Genomic DNA, 19,054 nt, shown 5'->3' with positions numbered 1-19,054 from the left:
TCCAGTGAAGCTTAGGCTAACAGAGGGCCCATTCATACATTCCCCAACCCCGTGAGACCATCTGAAGTTACACCTCATACCTCCTGCCTGCACCTTCAGCACCCCTCCCCTATACAAACCAAACTGTCATGTGACCGGTCAGCATCAGGTCGCTGACTGGTTTGGTAGTGTTTGCTCTTCCCCAGTCACAGCAGAAGCTAAACATTGTATAGAGTGAAGCAACCCACAGTCTCACTGCTTCAGTTACCTACAACACTAAGTTACTGATGAGTATTAAAGATGGGCTAATGCTAGCTCTCCAATAAAACACTAAAGTTTTTGGGTCTGTGTAGCAGTGGCTTTGAAATTTGTCTCTTTCAAGATTAGCTTGAAAACAAATTTACTTCTTTTTTTTTTAAATCTGATTAACAGGGTAAACCAGGACCTCCCGGTCTGCCAGGGAAACCAGTAAGTATTCCAACAATTTTAGCAAAGTGCGTTTTATTCAGCCACAACTATAAGCATGCACCTAACTGTAAGTGTTTTTCTTGCACCTTTTGAGTTCCTCAAAATAGGTCAAATTATTGTAAAATGGTGTTAAATAGCTGCAACTTGTTTAAAGACCATGATCCAGAGACAGAATTGTTTCTCCTCCACTTGAAGTAAAATGCATATCCATGAACTATGGAGCAAAGAAAGGCTGCCATTTAAATTTAAATAGTGAATATGCAACTCACTAACAATTAACTAGATGTGCAAAACAAATAAATTAAGCGTAACATTATTAGGAGTCTTTCCTACTGCTTCATAAGTAATCAGACTAACCTGCCTTCAGTCAAAAGAAAACATCACCTTGGTGCCTTAAATAACCTGAAATCAGAAATGTGTTACTTTACAGTCTTTCTTTTAGGTTTTCCCTTTAACGTGTTTACCTTTATTTTAGTTTGATGATGATTTTGTGACACAAGAAGAAGAAATCAGTTGTTTATCTGGGATGTAAATTACTCACTCTGCTTTTGTAGGGTCCCAAAGGGAAAGCAGGAAAACCAGGGGGACCAGGACAACAAGGACTGCCGGGACTTCCAGGTGTCGATGTAAGTGTCTGATAAGCAAACACAGCCAGTCCTTAAACTAACAGGACACCAGCTCTGTTTTTATCTGTACACAAACATAGAGATGCTATAAAATGACCAGTTACTGTTTAAAACATCATTGCACTTCCTCTCCAGGGTTTGACAGGTCCCGATGGTCCTCTTGGCAGGGATGGACCCCCAGGAGAACCAGTAAGTTTTTCTCAGTTTTATGAGCTTTCTGGGACACTGCGAATAAATTTAAAGATGCACTAGCTGGGTTTAAAGACCTCCTATCTACTTCACACTGGCCTTCATAATTTAGCTGAAGTCAGCCACTTGCAAGACACATGTAGGAACGTATGCATGCAAACTCTGCATGTTGATTCTGTTGCATGAAGATGCTTAAGAGGCCTAACAGGGACAAGGTCTGTGCTTTCTCTGTCAGCCTGGATTTGTCAAGCTGGCTCAGCCTCCTAGTGGGAATATTTTTAATGAGGGATCAGAATCGGATTTATTTCTACTGCTTCCATAATCCGGCTAGGAATGCACACAGTTTCCCACCAATCTGTGAAACCATGGGAGATAATGAACTCTTGCTCCAATGCCGAGGGTAAACTGGTATTATCCTATCAGAGGCACAAGAGAAGACAGAATTACAGCACCTATGACATCAACTGCTGCTGCATCTTAAAATGAAACAGGAAGGCTTTTCTTTACCATTGTGAATATATGAATATAACATATGATATGATAAAGACCGTGTGGCCACTATAAAATGGCTTCAAAGTGACCAACTAGACAGATAATGCTCTCACTCTCCAAGCCCCTTAGCAATTCCACTAATTAGCCAACTTAATGAGGAAGCTTGTGTCAACCCATGTCACTGATTACTCAGACGACTACACTGTTACTGCTGGCTCATAGTACTGAAGAGTCATGCAAAGACAAACAGGATTAAAGTGCTAAAGTCTTTGACAGAGTCAAAGTACAACTAACTGAATCAGACAAAGTAAAATCTGTGTGAGTGTATACACAGCAACATCACAACCATTTGTTTATGATTTGTGTGACAGTATGTCCTATTACACGCTGAGGAATGGAGCGAATTAGTGTAACATTGCTGTGTTACATCTGTTTGTTTGGAGTCATTTTGCCAATCGTCCTCTGAGGCACCACAAATACAGCTGGGAGGAAGTAAACAAAGGAGAACTAAAAGAAAAGAAGACGGGGCACCTCAGCAGACCACAGTTTGATCATTTAGTCCAATAACTTGAAAAATAATTATTGAAAAAGCATCTTATCACTGTGTCCTCCACAGCTAGCCTAAATCTTGGCTAGAAAACCAAACTTAGGCCCAGCCAATGAGATTATCTGTTTTTATCTTTCTATTGCTCTTTCTTTCTTTTGTTTGTTTGTTTGTTTGTTTGTTTGTTTGTTTGTTTGTTTAGTTGGGAGGGCATCATTGTATAAATATTACACATGAGTTCAAATAATATTTTATTTGTAATGTGCAATACTAAATATTTGACGATATGCTTTTGTTCTGAGACCTCCCCGTCCTCCCATGCACGTGTGAAAAAGTGTCATAACGACACACGAGATGCTCACAAAAAAGCAGTCTTTACAGCTCAGCCCAAAAAAGCCCTTTAGCTCACATATTTCACACGATTCACACGTTTTTTTTGCCGACATCTTCCAGTACTGATGATGGGAGAGTCCATCTGCTAAAGTCTTCTGCAGTGCATCCCACAGATTGTCTCTGGGGTTGAGATCTGGAATCTGTGGTGGACAATCCACGAGTGAAAATGATGTCTAATGCCTCGTGAACCACACTTTCACAGTTTGAGCCAGAAGAATCCTGGCACTGGCATCTTGGAACATGCCTCTGCCATCAGGGAACAAAAAATCCATTGATGGAAAAACCAGGTCGTTCCACATATTCAGGTAGTTAGCTGATCTCATTTTTTCAGGTACATAACGTTGCTCAGTGTACGCCTCCAATTCAGTGCAAGAATCTCATATTTTTTCTATGTTCATGTTCATGGACATTAATTCTAATATTTTGTCATGTGAGCACAAATTTTTGAGTGACATATTTAGAGATAATAAGATAAGATAAGATAACCTTTATTAGTCCCACATGTGGGAAATTTGTTTTGTCACAGCAGGAAGTGGACAGTGCAAAAGTTATGAAGCAAAAATTAGAATACAATAAGAATAAATACAGTCCACAACTGTACAGAATAGAATAAAATAAAATACTATATACAGTAGAATAAAATAAAATATACAATAGAATAAAAATAGAATACAAATGCTGTATACAACTGAGTAAAAATACAACGATGCCAGAAAAGAGTATTGCATTGTTGTAATTGTTTGTATTGTATTGTAATTGTTGTGTCAGAGGCACATATTTTGTCCAGAGAAAGCAGGAAGGAACCATCATTGCAAACAAGAAATCAAACCTTTAAAAGAGATCACAGCCATTGAATTTGAACCCAGACAATAACCTTTTTCTAAATCCAAGGTAGTAATTCTTAATGCCTAACTTAAACCAAGTTGAATTTAGGCCCCTTGCATGAGCAGTGAAATGATTTGCTCCATCCCCAACCCATCCAAGTCCTCCAACCTTTATTTTTCATTTATATGCCATAAATAGTAGCAGATCACAGATCTGATACAGCATGACAGCAGGTGTTTGGGTGGGCACGGGTTGCAAAGTGGCTTGCAAATGCACAAAAACGGCAGACAGACCAAGACAAATTCAGCACTGCATGATATTAACCAACTGGATGCATAAAGTGGCATCAGATGAGTGTTCAGCTGATGTAGCTCTGTTGTTAAGATCAGGTGATCTACCAGAACTGTGGGCTGGCTCTTCCTGACCTAACACTAGGCTGAAATGTATTGCCAAAACTATGGAAGCTTGCGTCGAGATAGACGTTGTACTGTTTGAAACTATTTTTTTCATTTAGAATAAGTTGATGTTTATCACCAGTACTGTTCATCCTGCTGGAATAGCAGACTTTATTAACACATAAAACACAAACTGTTGCAGACAGGCTACTTTAAAGCTAAAGTATATATATAAAAAGGAAAAAAATCGGAATTTCTGTTATGTCTATATGTGAGCATTTATTGTAGCGTCTCTACTTTACAATATAAAGTGCCTTGGGGTGAGTGTTTTTATGAGTTGGCGCTATATAAATAAACTGAACTGAATTGAATAGAATGGGCCTTAAAAGTTTCTGCTAGGTGTGATTATGCCTGAGAGGCTGATTGTGATTTTGTGTATCTACAGGGTGAAGCAGGTCCTCCTGGGCCACCTGGACCTCCTGTAAGTAACCCCACATGTGTAAAACCTAACAAGCCTTTATTTTCCTCTTCTCTTATAAGTAAGCGCATGACTGAAGCTACTGTTACACAGAATATTTCCCTAAAATACTTTTACCCACAGTAATTATTAAACCTACAGCAGTTGCTTTTTTCCGACTTTATTATTTCATGCTGAGAGAATACCTTTCTGTACTTGTGCTCCTGTTAAGTCAGGTTTATGATCAGCTCTTGCCTGACTCGCGACAAAATGTGACACTCAGTGTCACATTTTGTCTTAGGATTACTCAGATGTCATATACATAAGCGCACACTAGCCTCAAAGCAACAATCCATGAGAAATATTCTCATGGTGGATATTGTTTCAGTGTGTGAATCTAATCATTTCCCAGGTGTTTGTGACTTAATTTGCCTTCCTGTGTCTTCCGTAGGGCAGAGGGAGACCAGGAGCTTCAGTGAGTACACAGCACTGTCTTTTTATGTTGTTCTGGGGGAGTACACCTGTGGTGTCCTTTTTTTATTTATTCATTTTTGCTTATTTGCATTCTGCGATTAGATGCTCGTTATTCTTTGATGTAGTTCAGACAGTGTGCGGCATATGTACTCTGGTGGCATGCGAACACCCAGTCTCTTTTGTTTCTAGGGACTTCCCGGCACCAACGGGTTGCCAGGCGGACCCGGACCCCAGGGCCCAGTGGTGAGTGTCTCTAATTAAGATCTCCTGTCATCATTAAGTGATTTCTTCATTCAAATAAGAATGAGGTAGTCTGTTTCATTTCTGTAACTACAGGAAACTCTTATGTTCCGCTTGATTTTTAATGTGAAAAGATAATCGCAGAAAATGTATACACGAGCCTCTGCAGCAGAAACAATAAGCTACAGTAAAGCTAACAGATCCTGTGATCTCAGCTTCAAATCAACCACGACAACATTGCCCTAAATTTCTGTATACTGTAGCAGGAGGATAAGAATAACCACTGACCGAGAAGGACACATCGTCAGTGTTTCTACTGGGTCACACTTTATTTAGGCTGAACTCAGCTCATTTGTAAAAGCTCAGTAGGTTTCCAAAGACCCCACAGGCCTGTTAGACGTCAGTGCAATGTTCAGGCTACTCTCAGAATTACTATAGCAACGGGTCATCGGTTGTTCACTGAATAATCATAAATAGTGTTTGATATGGGTTTTCTACAAAAAAAGTCTAGCAAGACGTTTCCTTTTTAAATTAAATTATTCTGATTGCTCTAGAGGTTTCAAGTTTACTTCACTCTGTACAGTTAAGCTCAAACAACAGTGTGAAATGAAAACAAGAAAATCACTTTTTTTTGAGTATAGTACAAAGAAAATTCCTGATTTTAATCTAGTTCCATCACAACCTTCCAAATTAAATAATCACGTCTTTTATCCTGAGATGCTGAAGGTGCTTCTGCTTCCCCTGATGCTCCTCTGTGTGTTTCTCAGGGTCCTGAGGGTCTTCCAGGACTACCGGGACCTACTGGCCCAGATGGACTCCCAGTAAGTGCAGTTATCATTGTATATCTGGTGTTGGTACAGTAGCCACATTGTCATATTTTCCCAGTCACCCAGTGGATATCAGGAAAAGCACTAAAAAACAAAGAATGCAGCAAAGTCACGTTTAAAGTAAATGTCGCCGTATTTCTCACTTGTGTGTGTTGTCATTATTCAATCTTTCAGGGTCTTCCCGGTACACTTCATGATCTCAATGGAGACCTTCTGGTAAGTGTTTCTTGTGAAAACGGTGTGATTGCAGAAAAATGAAGATGTGCTCTCTACATGCACTGGCTGTAGAGGTCTCAGTTTTTTGTCTCTGTACTCTGCAGTGTCCTGCAATCTGTCCCCCTGGCCCGCCTGGTCCTCCGGGAATGCCGGGATTCAAGGTAAACAGAGTTTTGGGGGGTTTTGTTTTGTGTTGTTTTTTAAGCACGATGCTAGACCAAAGGTGGCCGACAGGAAAGAGTCATACTATAAAAAGCAATTTAAGTAGCACTAACAAAAGTGTTTCAGAAATGTAAGATGACCTTCTCAGAATGCATCTGCTGCTACAGCCTATATCTACTAACCTACCAACAGCAATGTAGCATGGCATTGCTCATGAAAAAAACAATGTATGGAGTTAAAATGCACAAAACTAAATGTTTGGCATTCCATTAAAATTAAATTTAAAATGAGCTGAATTGTGGGAGCATTGCTTAAATGATCCGTAGTCCATCACAACTGCACAGAGGAAGCTGTGTGGTGAAAAGAAGAAGCAGAGGTGTTATTGTCATACAGTTTATTAGATCTAGATCACAGTAAACCCAAAATGTTGCTGAAATCTCCCAGTGTGTAAATATAAGCACTCGGCCTATGACGGCATTCACTTCTGTGTGTGTTTGTGTTCATTTAGGGTCACACTGGGCATAAAGGAGACAAGGGAGAACCTGGAAAAGATGGAGAGAAAGTGAGTTAGATATATGGCTTGAAGATTTTTTCCTGTTTCTGTTATTATTATTTTATATTACGGCGGAAATGAGCTTCCTCCGAAGGGTGGCTGGCCTCTCCCTTAGAGATGGGGTGAGAAGTTCGGCCATCCGGGAGGGGCTCAGAGTAGAGCCGCTGCTGCTCCACATCGAAAGGAGCCAGCTGAGGTGGTTCGGGCATCTGACAAGGATGCCTCCTGGGTGAGGTGTTCCGGGCATACCCCACCGGGAGGAGGCCCCGGGGCAGACCCAGGACACGCTGGAGAGATTATATCTCTCAGGTGGCCTGGGAACGCCTTGGTGTTCCCCCGGATAAGCTGGAGGAGGTGGCTGGGGAGAGGGAGGTCTGGGCCTCTCTGCTTAGGCTGCTGCCCCCGCGACCCGGCCTCGGATAAAGCGGATGAAGATGGATGGATGGCTGAAAAGAGAATCAACATCTTTCTGTGATTTAATGTTTACATTTTGCCCTGTTTTGTCTGTAGGGTGATGCTGGACCACCGGGTCCACCAGGTCTTCCTGGCACTGTGGGTCTGCAGGTGAGATTTGCCCACATAAGTTTTGCTGATTTAATGCACTACGAAAAGGATTTTCTGAAGAATTATTTGATGATAATAGGTTGTTGTTGTCTTTTGTTGTGCTTTCAAAATGTTCAAATGCTGTGTTTCAGGGTCCACGTGGTCTAAGAGGTTTACAAGGCCCAATGGGACCTGTAGGCGACAGAGTAAGCAGCTTTTACCTGTTTTCACTCAGTAGATGTAGATTTGTGTCAGGGTGTTTCTTTTGACCTCGTTCTCTGTTTGTCCCCAGGGCTTCCCTGGTTTCAGAGGCAAGCCTGGCATCCCTGGCATTATTGGAAAGACAGTGAGTCTCCCAATGTTTATATCACAAAAATAGAAAGAGTTTATTAGTCCTGGTTAGTAGTTCACAGCTTAAATAAATGGCAGATCCCATCAATGAATAGCTGTGTGTGTGTTTAATCTGATGTTTCCAGGGTGGTGGCGGAGAAAAAGGACCACAGGGATTCAAAGGACCCAAAGGAGAAATAGTATGTAAAAGAATTTTGATCTGTGATTTGAGCGTATACATAAGATGTAAATATCAAGTCTCAATGTGTCTTTTAACAGGGTAAAATTGGTCCCAAAGGAGCTTCTGGTGGACCAGGGCCCAAAGGAGAGCCTGTAAGTGCAAATATACAGAATTTAAGATTCTATATTTATATAACCTGTCAGAACAATGCGAGTCATATCTGATGGATTCAACAGGGAATTCCTGGCAGAGATGGCAAAGACGGAACCCCAGGGTTGGATGGTGAGAAGGTAAGATGCTTTTTTTTTTTTTTTAAATCTTTTGCTTTAACTGCTTAATTAAAGAGATTTTACACCAACTATGACGTCTGTCTGCTGACAGGGCGATCCTGGACGCCACGGGGTAGTTGGAGAGAAAGGACCAAATGGCCTTCCTGTAAGTGTTATTAATAATCACCACTTTCATCACTGCCATGAGAATCACCTTCACTTTCTGTGCTTTATGATGTACATTCATGTCATTTTTGGGGGGTTCTAGGGTCTGCCAGGAAAGGCTGGTACAACAGGATCTAAAGGAGAAGCTGTGAGTATCACCACAAAATCTATTCTAACTTTAAAACTATGATTAGAAACATGGAGGAAAACTGTTATGTTCTCGTTCCTTTACACCAGGGTGATCCAGGAAAGCCCGGGGAGATGGGACCCTCTGGAGAGCCAGGGATTCCTGTATGTATCTGATGGTGCTTTTAGGGAGTTACAGTCTAATAAATGTGTCACTTGACCCAGCAGGTGAGCTCTCTAAACTTTTCTGACTTGTCTTGCAATTTCTTTCACTTCTCTTCAGGGTGAGATTGGCATCCCAGGAGAGAGGGGGATAGCAGGTCCAAGAGGAGTGGCGGTAAGTTAATGATCACGCTGTATATTAAGTGAAATCGTGCACTACCTGTTGGTGCATTGCTGAAATTCTAGCATTGCTATTTTAAAAAAAAAATCAGAAAAAGCCTCAATATAAGCTCTGCCACATTATTAAAATTCCTGCTGCACATCTTTTGATTATAACCCATTTATAGAATTTAGGCTTAGGAGTTTCCAATACTTTAAAGTTTGCTTCTTTAATGACCAGTAGGCAGTTTTTAAAGCACAATGGCTGAAAAAGAGATGGGATTAACAGAGCCCAAAGTAAAAGGCTAAAACGAGGAGCAGTCTACAACATGGTACTAAATTGGAATTAAATGAACCACTGGCCTTCCATGTGAATGATAATCTCGAAGAGTGCTAGGAGTATTTTTCTCTGATTCAGTGACTTACTAAGGTGGAGTAATGGAGCGATACCTACAGGGAGAGCAGGTATTCATGAGGGAAGAATTTATAAACAGAGAGATCTTTGTTTTTCACATCAGAGCCTGCGGCAAGGAAAGAAAGATAAAACTCGCAACGGAATTAACACCCCTACTATCACACAACGCACTGCATAATAAATCCTGCCTCACATAACGACCTCCTGCATTTGTTTAGTTTCTCTTACCCGAATCAAAAGAAGGAAGCATCATTAATTTCCAGTGCTTTTTTTTTTTTTTTTTTAGTGCTTCATGTTTTCTAGAAAAATGACATGACTATGTCTCTTTCTGACAGGGAGGTATTGGACCAGTGGGCAACCCTGGGCCTCGGGGAGTGAAAGGCTTCCAGGTAGTTGCTTTAAATGATTTATCATCATCATTTTTTCTTATTACTATTTCTTAATTTAATGACTTTGTGTCATGTGCTGCAGGGAGTCAAAGGAGACTTGGGAGATCCGGGTCTTCCAGGACCAACGGGAATTCGTGGAGAATTTGGTGACAGGGTGGGTTTTTAATTATTCAGGAGAATGATGTCCCTGTAACATCTTAAAATGTCTATTTTGTCACCCCAGTAGTCCAAAATGCAAATGTGACCAGTTTACAGCTGAAGTAGAATATGACAGCAAGAAATGTAAAGTGATGGAGTGACTGACTTATTTGTTGCTAAAAAAAAAAAAACAACCCCAGTATAAAACAAACATGGACATGTGTGGGTGTGTCCCCGCGTATCTCCACACAATCACAGTGGAGACGTGTGACTGTCCAGCTGTGTTCACGTTAGGACACTGTATCCCACTGTATTACCATCCTGTCTCAGTCTTAGTGGTATAAACTCAAACTGCAGCCCAGCACAGACACAAAGTGGCCTCCTGTTCAGAACATGAGGACAGAACAAAGCCAGCCTTTATACCAGTCCTGGTTCCCCTCAACCAGCCCACCGTGCTTCCTTTCATCCCCCACCCCCATCCTTTTCCCAGCCAGCCGGCCTTCAATAAATATCTCTGCATGCCTCTTATTTATTCTCTCATTCTCTTTTTTTCAATCCTATAGGGCCCAGTCGGGGCTTCTGGACCTAAAGGAGACATGGTAAGTCACCAACATCTCCACTGATGTCCTGTGATAGTTTTCATCCAGCTTTTTGAAAAGTAAACTAAAGAAATGATTATTTTATATGTATAGTCCTGCAAATACATCGATTTTTCATAAGCTTATAAGATGAAAGACTTTCTTCAGTTATGAGTTATGTCACATGCAGTTCAGATCTCACGTTGTCATTTCAGGGTGTTGCAGGAAGTGATGGGTTACCAGGAGAGAACGGAGATCCTGTAAGTGTTTTCGTCATTGTCTGAATACTAACACTGTGCGGTGTTCGTAACCTACAGAGCAGTTACTGTGTTTGCAGTAGTTAGTTGTACTCTTGGTACAGAGGCTAAGACCATTCCACCTACTCAAGTACATGCACATGTCTTTAACGCACTTCATTGTTTTGTACAAGTGTATTTGGCTCTACGGGTCCTTTCACACGGGTTTTATGGTGCTGGACAAAAAGTTTTAGGGAGGTATCTTTTAGTTTTTGCTGCCAATGGATCAGAAAACACTGAAAATATGGATATTTGTACATAATTATAAACAATTATTTAAATCTACTTATTCTGATAGTGTATTTCTCTGTATTTTAGCATGACTTTGGGCTCTTATCTATTGTCTTTATCCCCTCTTTTTTTTATTCAAAGCTGCATGAAAGATGCTGTACCAAACAATGTTTGACTGTTTGAATGCTGCATACTGTTCTGTAATATAACGTTTTCAGAATTATCTAAAACAATGTCCTTATTTCCAGGGTCCCTTTGGGCCAGTGGGACAAAAAGGGCAGGTGAGCTATATTTCCTGTCACATTTTGCAATGTTTTGTGCTTTTACATCTTAGAAATCAGCTTTTTATCACCAAACTATTAACATCTATTAACACCAAACATTTATCAGATGTTGTGTGTGGGTGTAATTAGCAGCAAGTTTGTTCCAAACTCCCTCTGTTTCTGCTCCCTCACTAAACATTTAAAACTGGCACCTAGCTCTGAGCTTTTGCCTACTTATCAGAGTCACTGCACATGATTCAGCCTCACATTCCATGTTTAATAGGATTAATTAGAGATAGGTATTGCTGCTTTAGCTTTATTGGCCTGTTTGCTGCTATGGCCACGAGGGAAAGGCGAGTAACATTAAGCTGCAGCACAATTTATGTAATTAGAGACAGCACTGATGAGCCACCCTCTCTTAGTCTCATTTACTGTTTGCTGTGCTAGTTGGAGTAATTATCAAGCAACAAGATGCCACCCTCGCGTTGTTTCAACAGACCCACTTTGCTCCTCATTTGGTGTTTAGTCAGCGATCAAATGTTATGGATGTTTTCAGCTTCAGTTTGGAATAAATCAATTTGTTTTTGCAAACATAATGAGCGATTTAACAGATAATTGTTGTTGATTGTAGCCAGGGAAGCGAGGTGAACTGGGGCCTAAAGGCGTGACAGGTCCACAAGGAGAGGTTGGGGGAAGAGGGCTTCCAGGAAAAGAAGGCCCAATGGGCTTCCAAGGGGAACAGGGTGTGCCTGGACTTCCAGGAAAGAGAGGTGTACCTGTAAGTGTGCTGTTCTTTTTTCTTTTTCTTTTTTGACTGCACAAAACTACCTGGTTAGAACATATAGATGTAAATGGTTTCATATAAACTGCCTCAAATCTGGTGTTTCAGGGTAAACTGGCAAGTGAGCAACACATCAGAGAGCTATGTGGCCCAATGATTGATGGTGAGAGATCCTAATTCAATCTTCACGTGTAACTCATTCTATTGTCAAATATATATATGTACCGGTATATATTTTTTTAAATGTGGGGTTTTTACCTTTTGGTGCTTCTCCAACATGTAGATCAGGTTGCACAACTGGCTGCCAACCTGCGAAGACCCCTGGCACCTGGAATGGTGGGCCGCCCCGGCCCTCCAGGGCCGCCAGGAAAGCCAGGAGTTGCAGGCTCTATTGGGCATCCAGGTGCCCGAGGTCCACCAGGGTACCGAGGCCTGCCAGGAGAACTTGGAGATCCAGGTCCCAGAGGTATGAAAAATAAAACATGTCACAGGAGCACAAAAATAATTTCACTGCTGTTTAGCCTTACGGTTGCATAATCAGATGGTTAACATCAATGATAGAAGACATACTCAGATCCTTCACTCAAATAGCAATAGTACACAAGTACCAGTAAACACGTTGTATTAAAAGATATATTAGCAACATAACAACTTAACTATTCAAAAATAAAAATATTCATTTTAGCTGGAAAGAGATTTAATCATTCATTACTTCAGTGTAGAAACAATACATGAGATATTTAAGGCTGCTGATTACCAGCAAAAGATTGTGAGATGATTATTGGGCTAAAAAAACTTTCTTGCTACCCAAATATGAATTCTGTTTTCTTACTTTTGTTTGCTTTTCCTTACTAAAATATTGGATCATTTGATCTAGCTAAGCCTCGAGCAGTTACTTCCATAAAACCATCCCGAGTTTTTGGGGTTAAGAGAGAGCCATATTTGGTGGAAAAGCTAATTAGTCATGACAAAAAGCCCCACTGGGATTTTTATAAGAGGCAGCAAGACACAAAGGTTTGAATTCACTGTAAAGTTTAAACTGGTATAAAAAGGAAACATGTAAACTGTACTTTAGCACAACACCTATGTAAATGCACTTTGTTTCCACCACCGATTGAAATTTTCTGCTTTCACAACAGGTAATGTTGGTGAGGCAGGTGATAAGGGATTCATTGGTAAAGCCATTGATGGGCCTCCCGGAGACCAAGGATACCAAGGTATGTGCTCTCATACGGAGAACTTCCATCTGAACCAGTCATTTTCTTTTTTATACCTACATTTGAACTACTGTTCTAAACATCCACTCATCTCAGACTTTGACTTGTCAAACAGACATAAGTGTATAAGTCTTCTATCACTCCTGCAACTTCTAACTACAGCACATTCCCACAGGTCTTCCAGGGGTACCTGGAATTGTTAAAGATGGGCGCGATGGCTCTCCAGGAGATCCAGGTGAGCCCGGAGAGCCAGGCAGAGTAGGCAGGACTGGGCACCAAGGACCTCCTGGAATCTGTGACACATCAGCTTGTCAGGGAACATCACCTGCTGGGAAATCCTCTAACCCCAAAAACAATTAAGCATAAGTTCCTGCACCCTGACACCATCCACTCCGAGGTGAGAGTTATAAGTGAGGATAAAAGGAATGAAAGAAGAGAGTGGCCACAAAAAAAAAGTCCTCTTTATTTAAATACATGCATCACAAGTTGGGAAGAGTAACATCAGACGGTGTGATATTTCTGACAAAATAGAGGAACATCCAGCGAGTGACATGAACATCAGCGCAACTGAGAGACAAAAAAACAAACAAACAACTTTATGATATGAAATGGAGAGAGGTAAGGAGAAGTGCAAGAGAACAACTGCATTGATCCAAGTACTATCACATGACAAGACTTGACTTACAAACACCTGGAAAGTGAATGATGAGTCCTTTGTGTATAAAAACTTTGTACATGTTGCTTCAACGCCCCAAACACTTTGATTAACATCCTTCTGCAGATAACACTAAAAAAAATGGTGACTGTCTCTGATGTGAATGTGCATTTATCATGGCCCATTATGTAAATCACAGATGTTACCTCAACATGGAAATAAGTGCAAGAAGCATAAAAGCCTCTGTGGAGGAGCTGTGTATGTACTGTAAAAGGAATAAAAAACAAAAATCCAGGTTCCCAGACATTGTGTAGATTAATGCAAGACAAAAAAAGATTTGAGTCTTCTTTTTTTTTTTACAGCTTGTTTTCTGTTATTGTTTTTTTTATGACATGTGAATTTGATTCTTCAGACTTCAGAATCAAAAGCAAAATAAACTCCTGAAAGCATAAATCACACATTGTAAAATACAGTTTAAGAATATTAGGAACAAAGTATTTTATTTTTTTTCCCCAATCTGCAATGACCACATCCACTATGTACTACCGGTGCTGTAACTATTAAATATACATGACTTTAAATACTATTTATTATTTGTGGGTGACTGTTGTATGTACAGTAAGATGCTACAGCGACATGTTGTAAGAAAGAACAAATAAAGCCACTTTTCAGTAAAACATTACTCTTCTCTACATATCAAATGAACAGTCTGCTTTTCAGAATACTCTGCTGTAAACACTGAAATCAAAAAAGTCCATTAACTAACTAGGAAGTAACACTTACTTTGATACCAAACTGCTTAAATATCCAAATACAGAACAGATGTTGGCAGGCACTCAGTAGAAAACATTCTGAATGAATAAAAACCAACAGAAAACAAGACATTAAAGTGCAATTTTGAATACAGGGTATAAATACTGCACATATTATCAAAATAAAATAGTTGAAGGGACGGCATCTGCCAACTAGAGCGCCGCCTGTGCTTTTCGAAGAGAAACAGCGCCATCTGTGTGTGGAAAGCCCTTCCTTTCCAAAAGGTTGATGTGTTAAACTCGGCCCTCACACTACCTGAACTAATCCTTCCAGTTTCTAGATCGTTGCAGTGAGATCGAAAGGATATATTTTACCATGTCAACAATACTTCATCTTAACCCCACACCCACACCTCACTGGGCAAGCCTGAGCTACTCTGACAGTTGAATTTAGTTTAGTGGCTGACATATAGAAGAAAACAATGAGGAGAGGTCACTGCTCTGCTGCCAGGGAAATGCTGCTCAGTGTCTCATCCATCCTGTGGTGCACTGGGTCCTGACCTGAGCTGGACTTACCAAAGCGTTCTCTCTCATGAGCGAAGACTTTCTGGAACTCCTGCAAACAGAAGAATTGGAGGTTGAAGTGGTTCATGACACATAGTACCAGAGATGTTTTATCTTCCTGCAACTCTGTAGCTGTCTAGATCGCCCTTCTGGTGGCGGTAGTGCATGTTGTAAGTATGGCGTGATTTTATTTGCTGCGTTGTACATTTTTTTTCAGCATAATCTAACTGCAGCAGATGATTTCTCTCAGTTAAAACAATAAAGTTTATTTGATTTTAAACTGTAAAAATGTGAAGACTTTAGTTTGAACTCTAAATAACAAAAGTCACAAAGTTTCCTTCACTAATTAGACAGGCAGCAAGGGGAAATGTAATTAACTCTTATCTTCCAGCCACAGCTTTCTAGTCTCAGATAATTCAGTTAGAGGACACTTTTCATCAATCACTTTTCTACACATGCCCACCTCTTTAAAAGTGTCTCCATACGTTTTAGTAATGTATCTCAGGAAAGCTGTGGTCCACTGCAGGGTGGTGACTTTGTCCGTCTCCGAGTCACAGAACGGCACCAACGTGTTCAGTTCATCACAGCACAAACGAATCCTCTTCCTGTACGACAGCGCAGACAATGCAGATGATTTTGAGCGATGCAGTCCTGTATATTTAATAATCAGTCATCAGTCACTAAGAATTCTTTGGTAACTCGTCAGCAGTTTCAAATCATGAACCATTTAACTTCTGAGTGTATCGGTTTTAAACTGATTTAGCATTTGCATAGGAATCAGGTTTCTTTTCAGTCCTCAGTGACACTCTTATTTTAAATCAAAATAAATCAAGTTTCCACATAAAGCAGCTAAAACTAATGATCACAACCCAAAAGATGTTCAGTTCTGATGCGTTGCTGTTGCACTACTTATCTGAATATATTCAAACGAGGACTGAGTTCACTTAAATCATGCCATCACCACACTGTGAGTGCGAGGCTCTGAGAAGAAACTATGAATGCACTTTTGGTAAAAGGACTGGTTCTTATTTAGCACTTTTCTACTCTACTCAAGCACTCAAAGCGCTTTATACAACATTCGCCCATTCACGCAAGCACTTTCTATTACTGAAGGATGCATCAGAGTACAATATGGGGTTCGGTATCTTGCCCGGTGATACTTTGGCATGCAGACTGCACAAGCCATGGATTGAACCACCGACCTTCCAATTAATAGATGACCTGCTAAAACAGAGACAGACAACCACACATATTCAACTACAGCCACCGCTAACCAGTGCACCACTGTTCCACCCGAAATAGAGGACAAAATGTTTAAAATTTGTAAATAGTTTTCTTTTTGTGCCTAAATGCAACGCCTTTTAAATCTCTGACCTTGAAAGCAAGCACACTTAACACACTTTAAGCATCCCAGGATATTCCTGAAATGCAAATGTTTATCTTGTTGCACACTGGATGCAGGGACGCTTCCATGTGTAACCTTCGGCTGCTCACCTGCGCTCCCTCTCCTTACTGTTGTGTCTCTCCCGGCGCTGGCTGAGCAACATACTAGATCTAGCAATTTTCCTCCTGCTGCTCTGTGGCTCTCCAGCAGAGTCTGGGCCGGCTTTAGCAGCTTTGGGTATCACCGCAGCAGGTATCACCGCATCCTCTGTGGAAAAAACCCAAGCATGTGAGACCAAGTTAGACACAGCCTTTCAGTCCATAATTGTAGCCAACAACACAGTTATGGCTTATGAAGAAATATTAGAATACTAATTATTACTTTCTAGATTAACCAAAGGCAGCTCTTCTGCTGGGTGAAAATTTAAAACGCTCTTGGGGATCATAACCTGAAATTAAATCAGAAAAACCAAGGATTAAACAGTGGGCTCTGCTTTACCATTAAGAAATATTAAAAGCACATTGATTTGTTTTTTTTTCCCCCAGCATACCTGTCCACACGTGTTGGTGACTGGGCCATAAACACCCTCTATATATGAACTAGACACCCCAAAAGAATTTGCTCTGTCCATTTTCACCCACTTCTGCTTTGGAGGATGCGTGACTGTCTCTTGAACCTCTGCAGACTGCTGAAGTATTGTCAAAAAACTGAAACATGACATATCACACAAAATGAGTACATGTATGCTATACTTTAATAAAATGATAGTCACATATAGTATATACATATCTCTGAAACTTACTTGCTGAGAACTGCAGACTGTATATCTTGTTGTCTTGTGGTTTCAGCACACATGGCGCTAAATCTTTTCTCTAAGCAAACTCTAGCAGCTGGTCTGGTGCGATTCTGTACAGACTTCTTGTCACTGGTAAAAGGTTCAGCTGGGCTTTCTTCAGCTCTAATTCTGGCCAGCACAAAACCTGGCACCTCTCCATAAGACACTGGTGTCTTTTCTCCAGGCATTACTATACAGTGGTCTTCATTTGAAGTTGATAGATCAATAGCCTGAGCGCTTCTGAAGGGAGAAATCACTGTGGATGTGGCCTGTTCTTTGACCATCACTGTAGAGAGGTGACATCTGACATCTGGAAACTCTGACTGTGCCTCCACATGGGCTTGGAGAAGATGCTGAAGGTGAGAACAGTCAACCTCTGTCATCTCCATCAGCCCAAGCTCACTGCCCAATACCTCCCCATGTTCGTGGGTAAAGCATCCACCTTGACTCACAATCATTCCAGCAGAGTCACTTATCTGTTCTCTCGATGAAGGTAACACATTGATGTTTTTACAGGTTGAAGAAAAGGACATATTTCCCTACAGATCAGGAAAAATATTAGATATAATACAGACCACTTACTCTAAATACTTTGTTACTTAAAGTTACTCTTAATGTTAGCTAAAGAAATTGTATAATTATAATTTAGGTCGTGAAGGTACGTTGTCGTGAATTTTAGCTTAGCTACAATTAGCAAAGGAGACGTTGGCATAACCTGGGCAAAATCAACAGGCTGTACCGCCATTTTAAAACTTGTAATACTATTAGAAACTCCAGGGCATTTAAAACAATCAGTCTTAAGTTATACAAATGCATAAAAGGTTGTTATTACTGAATTAATAAAGTCTTTGTACCGCTTTCTGTTCGGGGATTAGCACGTATTAATGCTTGGCCTCAGGCTGTAACGACGACCGTGTCCAGTTACCGGCGCTAACCTTCTCCCCGTCACAGATAAACCTCCGATTATCTCAGTATACAATCATTTCTTTAAGCTCGTAAGCGGAACTTTAAACACAAAAACAAGCGGAAAATATACGAGGGGTCCTAAAGAAAACCGACAGCTGTCATCATAAATTACTTATGTCAAATTAGAAAATGTTATTTTTTTTATTGATCAGTTAGGGGGCGGAATAGTCCTACTTTTTCCACGCTTTTCTGTCATTCAGTATCTTTTTGGCGATCAAAAATAGTTAAATATGTTACATTTTTATACAAAAAACAGAATATGTAAATACATTGATTGCAGCTTCTTGAAACTTCATGGTTAGACAACTACATTTATACATGCGCATAGATAGATAGATAGATAGATAGATAGATAGATAGATAGATAGATAGATAGATAGATAGATAGATAGATAGATAGATAGATTGGTTTCCAGATTTTCTGTTTTGATTATTTGATTCATAAAAACTGAAAGAGTGTCATTTTTTAAATGAATAAAAGCATTTGCGCCTAAAAAAAAATTAGCACAATAAAAAAATATCTTAAAGTCTTTAGATATATAAAATAACTATCTAGTTTGAACCTCGTGGGGTCCAAAACAGACTGTGTCTCATGTGTTAAACCTGTTATGGTCTGGTGAACTTTCCAGATTTACCTCATCTCCTGCTCTGAGCAACCTGGGATAGGTTTCCCCCACACAAATGACCCTACCTTCCATAAGTCGTTGAGAAAATGAATTAAATATATATTACAAAGAAAAAGAAGTTTAAGCACCACCCCTAACAGCACAACTGGCCAACATAGTACTTTTCTACATAACAAAAACTGTTCCACA

At 40.3% G+C, this 19,054-nt stretch overlaps 2 protein-coding genes across 7 annotated transcripts in view; one reads left to right on the top strand and one right to left on the bottom strand.

The window, feature by feature from the left end:
- col9a3 (collagen, type IX, alpha 3) overlaps nucleotides 1-14,154 on the top strand; it is a 27,670-nt gene extending 13,516 nt beyond the window's left edge. For both annotated transcript variants that reach the window (XM_085260305.1, XM_085260303.1), the window contains 30 exons: nucleotides 412-447; nucleotides 1,002-1,073; nucleotides 1,209-1,262; nucleotides 4,357-4,392; nucleotides 4,820-4,843; nucleotides 5,032-5,085; nucleotides 5,850-5,903; nucleotides 6,084-6,125; nucleotides 6,230-6,286; nucleotides 6,796-6,849; nucleotides 7,351-7,404; nucleotides 7,536-7,589; nucleotides 7,676-7,729; nucleotides 7,860-7,913; nucleotides 7,993-8,046; nucleotides 8,131-8,184; nucleotides 8,276-8,329; nucleotides 8,432-8,476; nucleotides 8,566-8,619; nucleotides 8,738-8,791; nucleotides 9,526-9,579; nucleotides 9,662-9,733; nucleotides 10,281-10,316; nucleotides 10,511-10,555; nucleotides 11,071-11,103; nucleotides 11,717-11,863; nucleotides 11,975-12,029; nucleotides 12,150-12,332; nucleotides 13,006-13,083; nucleotides 13,259-14,154. In XM_085260305.1, coding sequence (XP_085116431.1) covers nucleotides 412-447; nucleotides 1,002-1,073; nucleotides 1,209-1,262; nucleotides 4,357-4,392; nucleotides 4,820-4,843; nucleotides 5,032-5,085; nucleotides 5,850-5,903; nucleotides 6,084-6,125; nucleotides 6,230-6,286; nucleotides 6,796-6,849; nucleotides 7,351-7,404; nucleotides 7,536-7,589; nucleotides 7,676-7,729; nucleotides 7,860-7,913; nucleotides 7,993-8,046; nucleotides 8,131-8,184; nucleotides 8,276-8,329; nucleotides 8,432-8,476; nucleotides 8,566-8,619; nucleotides 8,738-8,791; nucleotides 9,526-9,579; nucleotides 9,662-9,733; nucleotides 10,281-10,316; nucleotides 10,511-10,555; nucleotides 11,071-11,103; nucleotides 11,717-11,863; nucleotides 11,975-12,029; nucleotides 12,150-12,332; nucleotides 13,006-13,083; nucleotides 13,259-13,443 — 1,902 coding nt within the window. In that variant the 3' untranslated portion in view covers nucleotides 13,444-14,154. The remainder of the gene's footprint in view (nucleotides 1-411; nucleotides 448-1,001; nucleotides 1,074-1,208; nucleotides 1,263-4,356; nucleotides 4,393-4,819; nucleotides 4,844-5,031; nucleotides 5,086-5,849; nucleotides 5,904-6,083; nucleotides 6,126-6,229; nucleotides 6,287-6,795; nucleotides 6,850-7,350; nucleotides 7,405-7,535; nucleotides 7,590-7,675; nucleotides 7,730-7,859; nucleotides 7,914-7,992; nucleotides 8,047-8,130; nucleotides 8,185-8,275; nucleotides 8,330-8,431; nucleotides 8,477-8,565; nucleotides 8,620-8,737; nucleotides 8,792-9,525; nucleotides 9,580-9,661; nucleotides 9,734-10,280; nucleotides 10,317-10,510; nucleotides 10,556-11,070; nucleotides 11,104-11,716; nucleotides 11,864-11,974; nucleotides 12,030-12,149; nucleotides 12,333-13,005; nucleotides 13,084-13,258) is intronic.
- Nucleotides 13,527-19,054, bottom strand: LOC146550804 (uncharacterized). 5 transcript variants are annotated; one of them, XM_085260308.1, is made up of 8 exons: nucleotides 18,875-19,054; nucleotides 17,726-17,812; nucleotides 17,241-17,626; nucleotides 16,989-17,145; nucleotides 16,820-16,886; nucleotides 16,549-16,705; nucleotides 15,518-15,659; nucleotides 13,527-15,106 (listed from the first exon to the last, which is right to left on the bottom strand). In XM_085260308.1, exons 1-8 carry the CDS (start codon nucleotides 18,935-18,937, stop codon nucleotides 14,984-14,986), a joined length of 1,182 nt encoding a protein of 393 aa, XP_085116434.1. In that variant the 5' UTR covers nucleotides 18,938-19,054; the 3' UTR covers nucleotides 13,527-14,983. The 5 variants fall into 5 exon arrangements, with proteins under 5 accessions (XP_085116434.1, XP_085116435.1, XP_085116432.1 ...); XM_085260309.1 differs by lacking the exon at nucleotides 18,875-19,054 and adding an exon at nucleotides 18,128-18,817; XM_085260306.1 differs by having other exon boundaries at nucleotides 17,241-17,812; nucleotides 18,875-18,952.

This window comes from Mchenga conophoros, linkage group LG20, assembly GCF_057382185.1.
Source record: "Mchenga conophoros isolate Kocher_MC1m ecotype Shallow Benthic linkage group LG20, M_conophoros_male_GT1.1, whole genome shotgun sequence".
Classification (NCBI taxonomy): domain Eukaryota; kingdom Metazoa; phylum Chordata; class Actinopteri; order Cichliformes; family Cichlidae; genus Mchenga; species Mchenga conophoros.
Note: the sequence above shows the minus strand (reverse complement) of the source record. Positions and strands in the feature narration are given on the sequence as shown.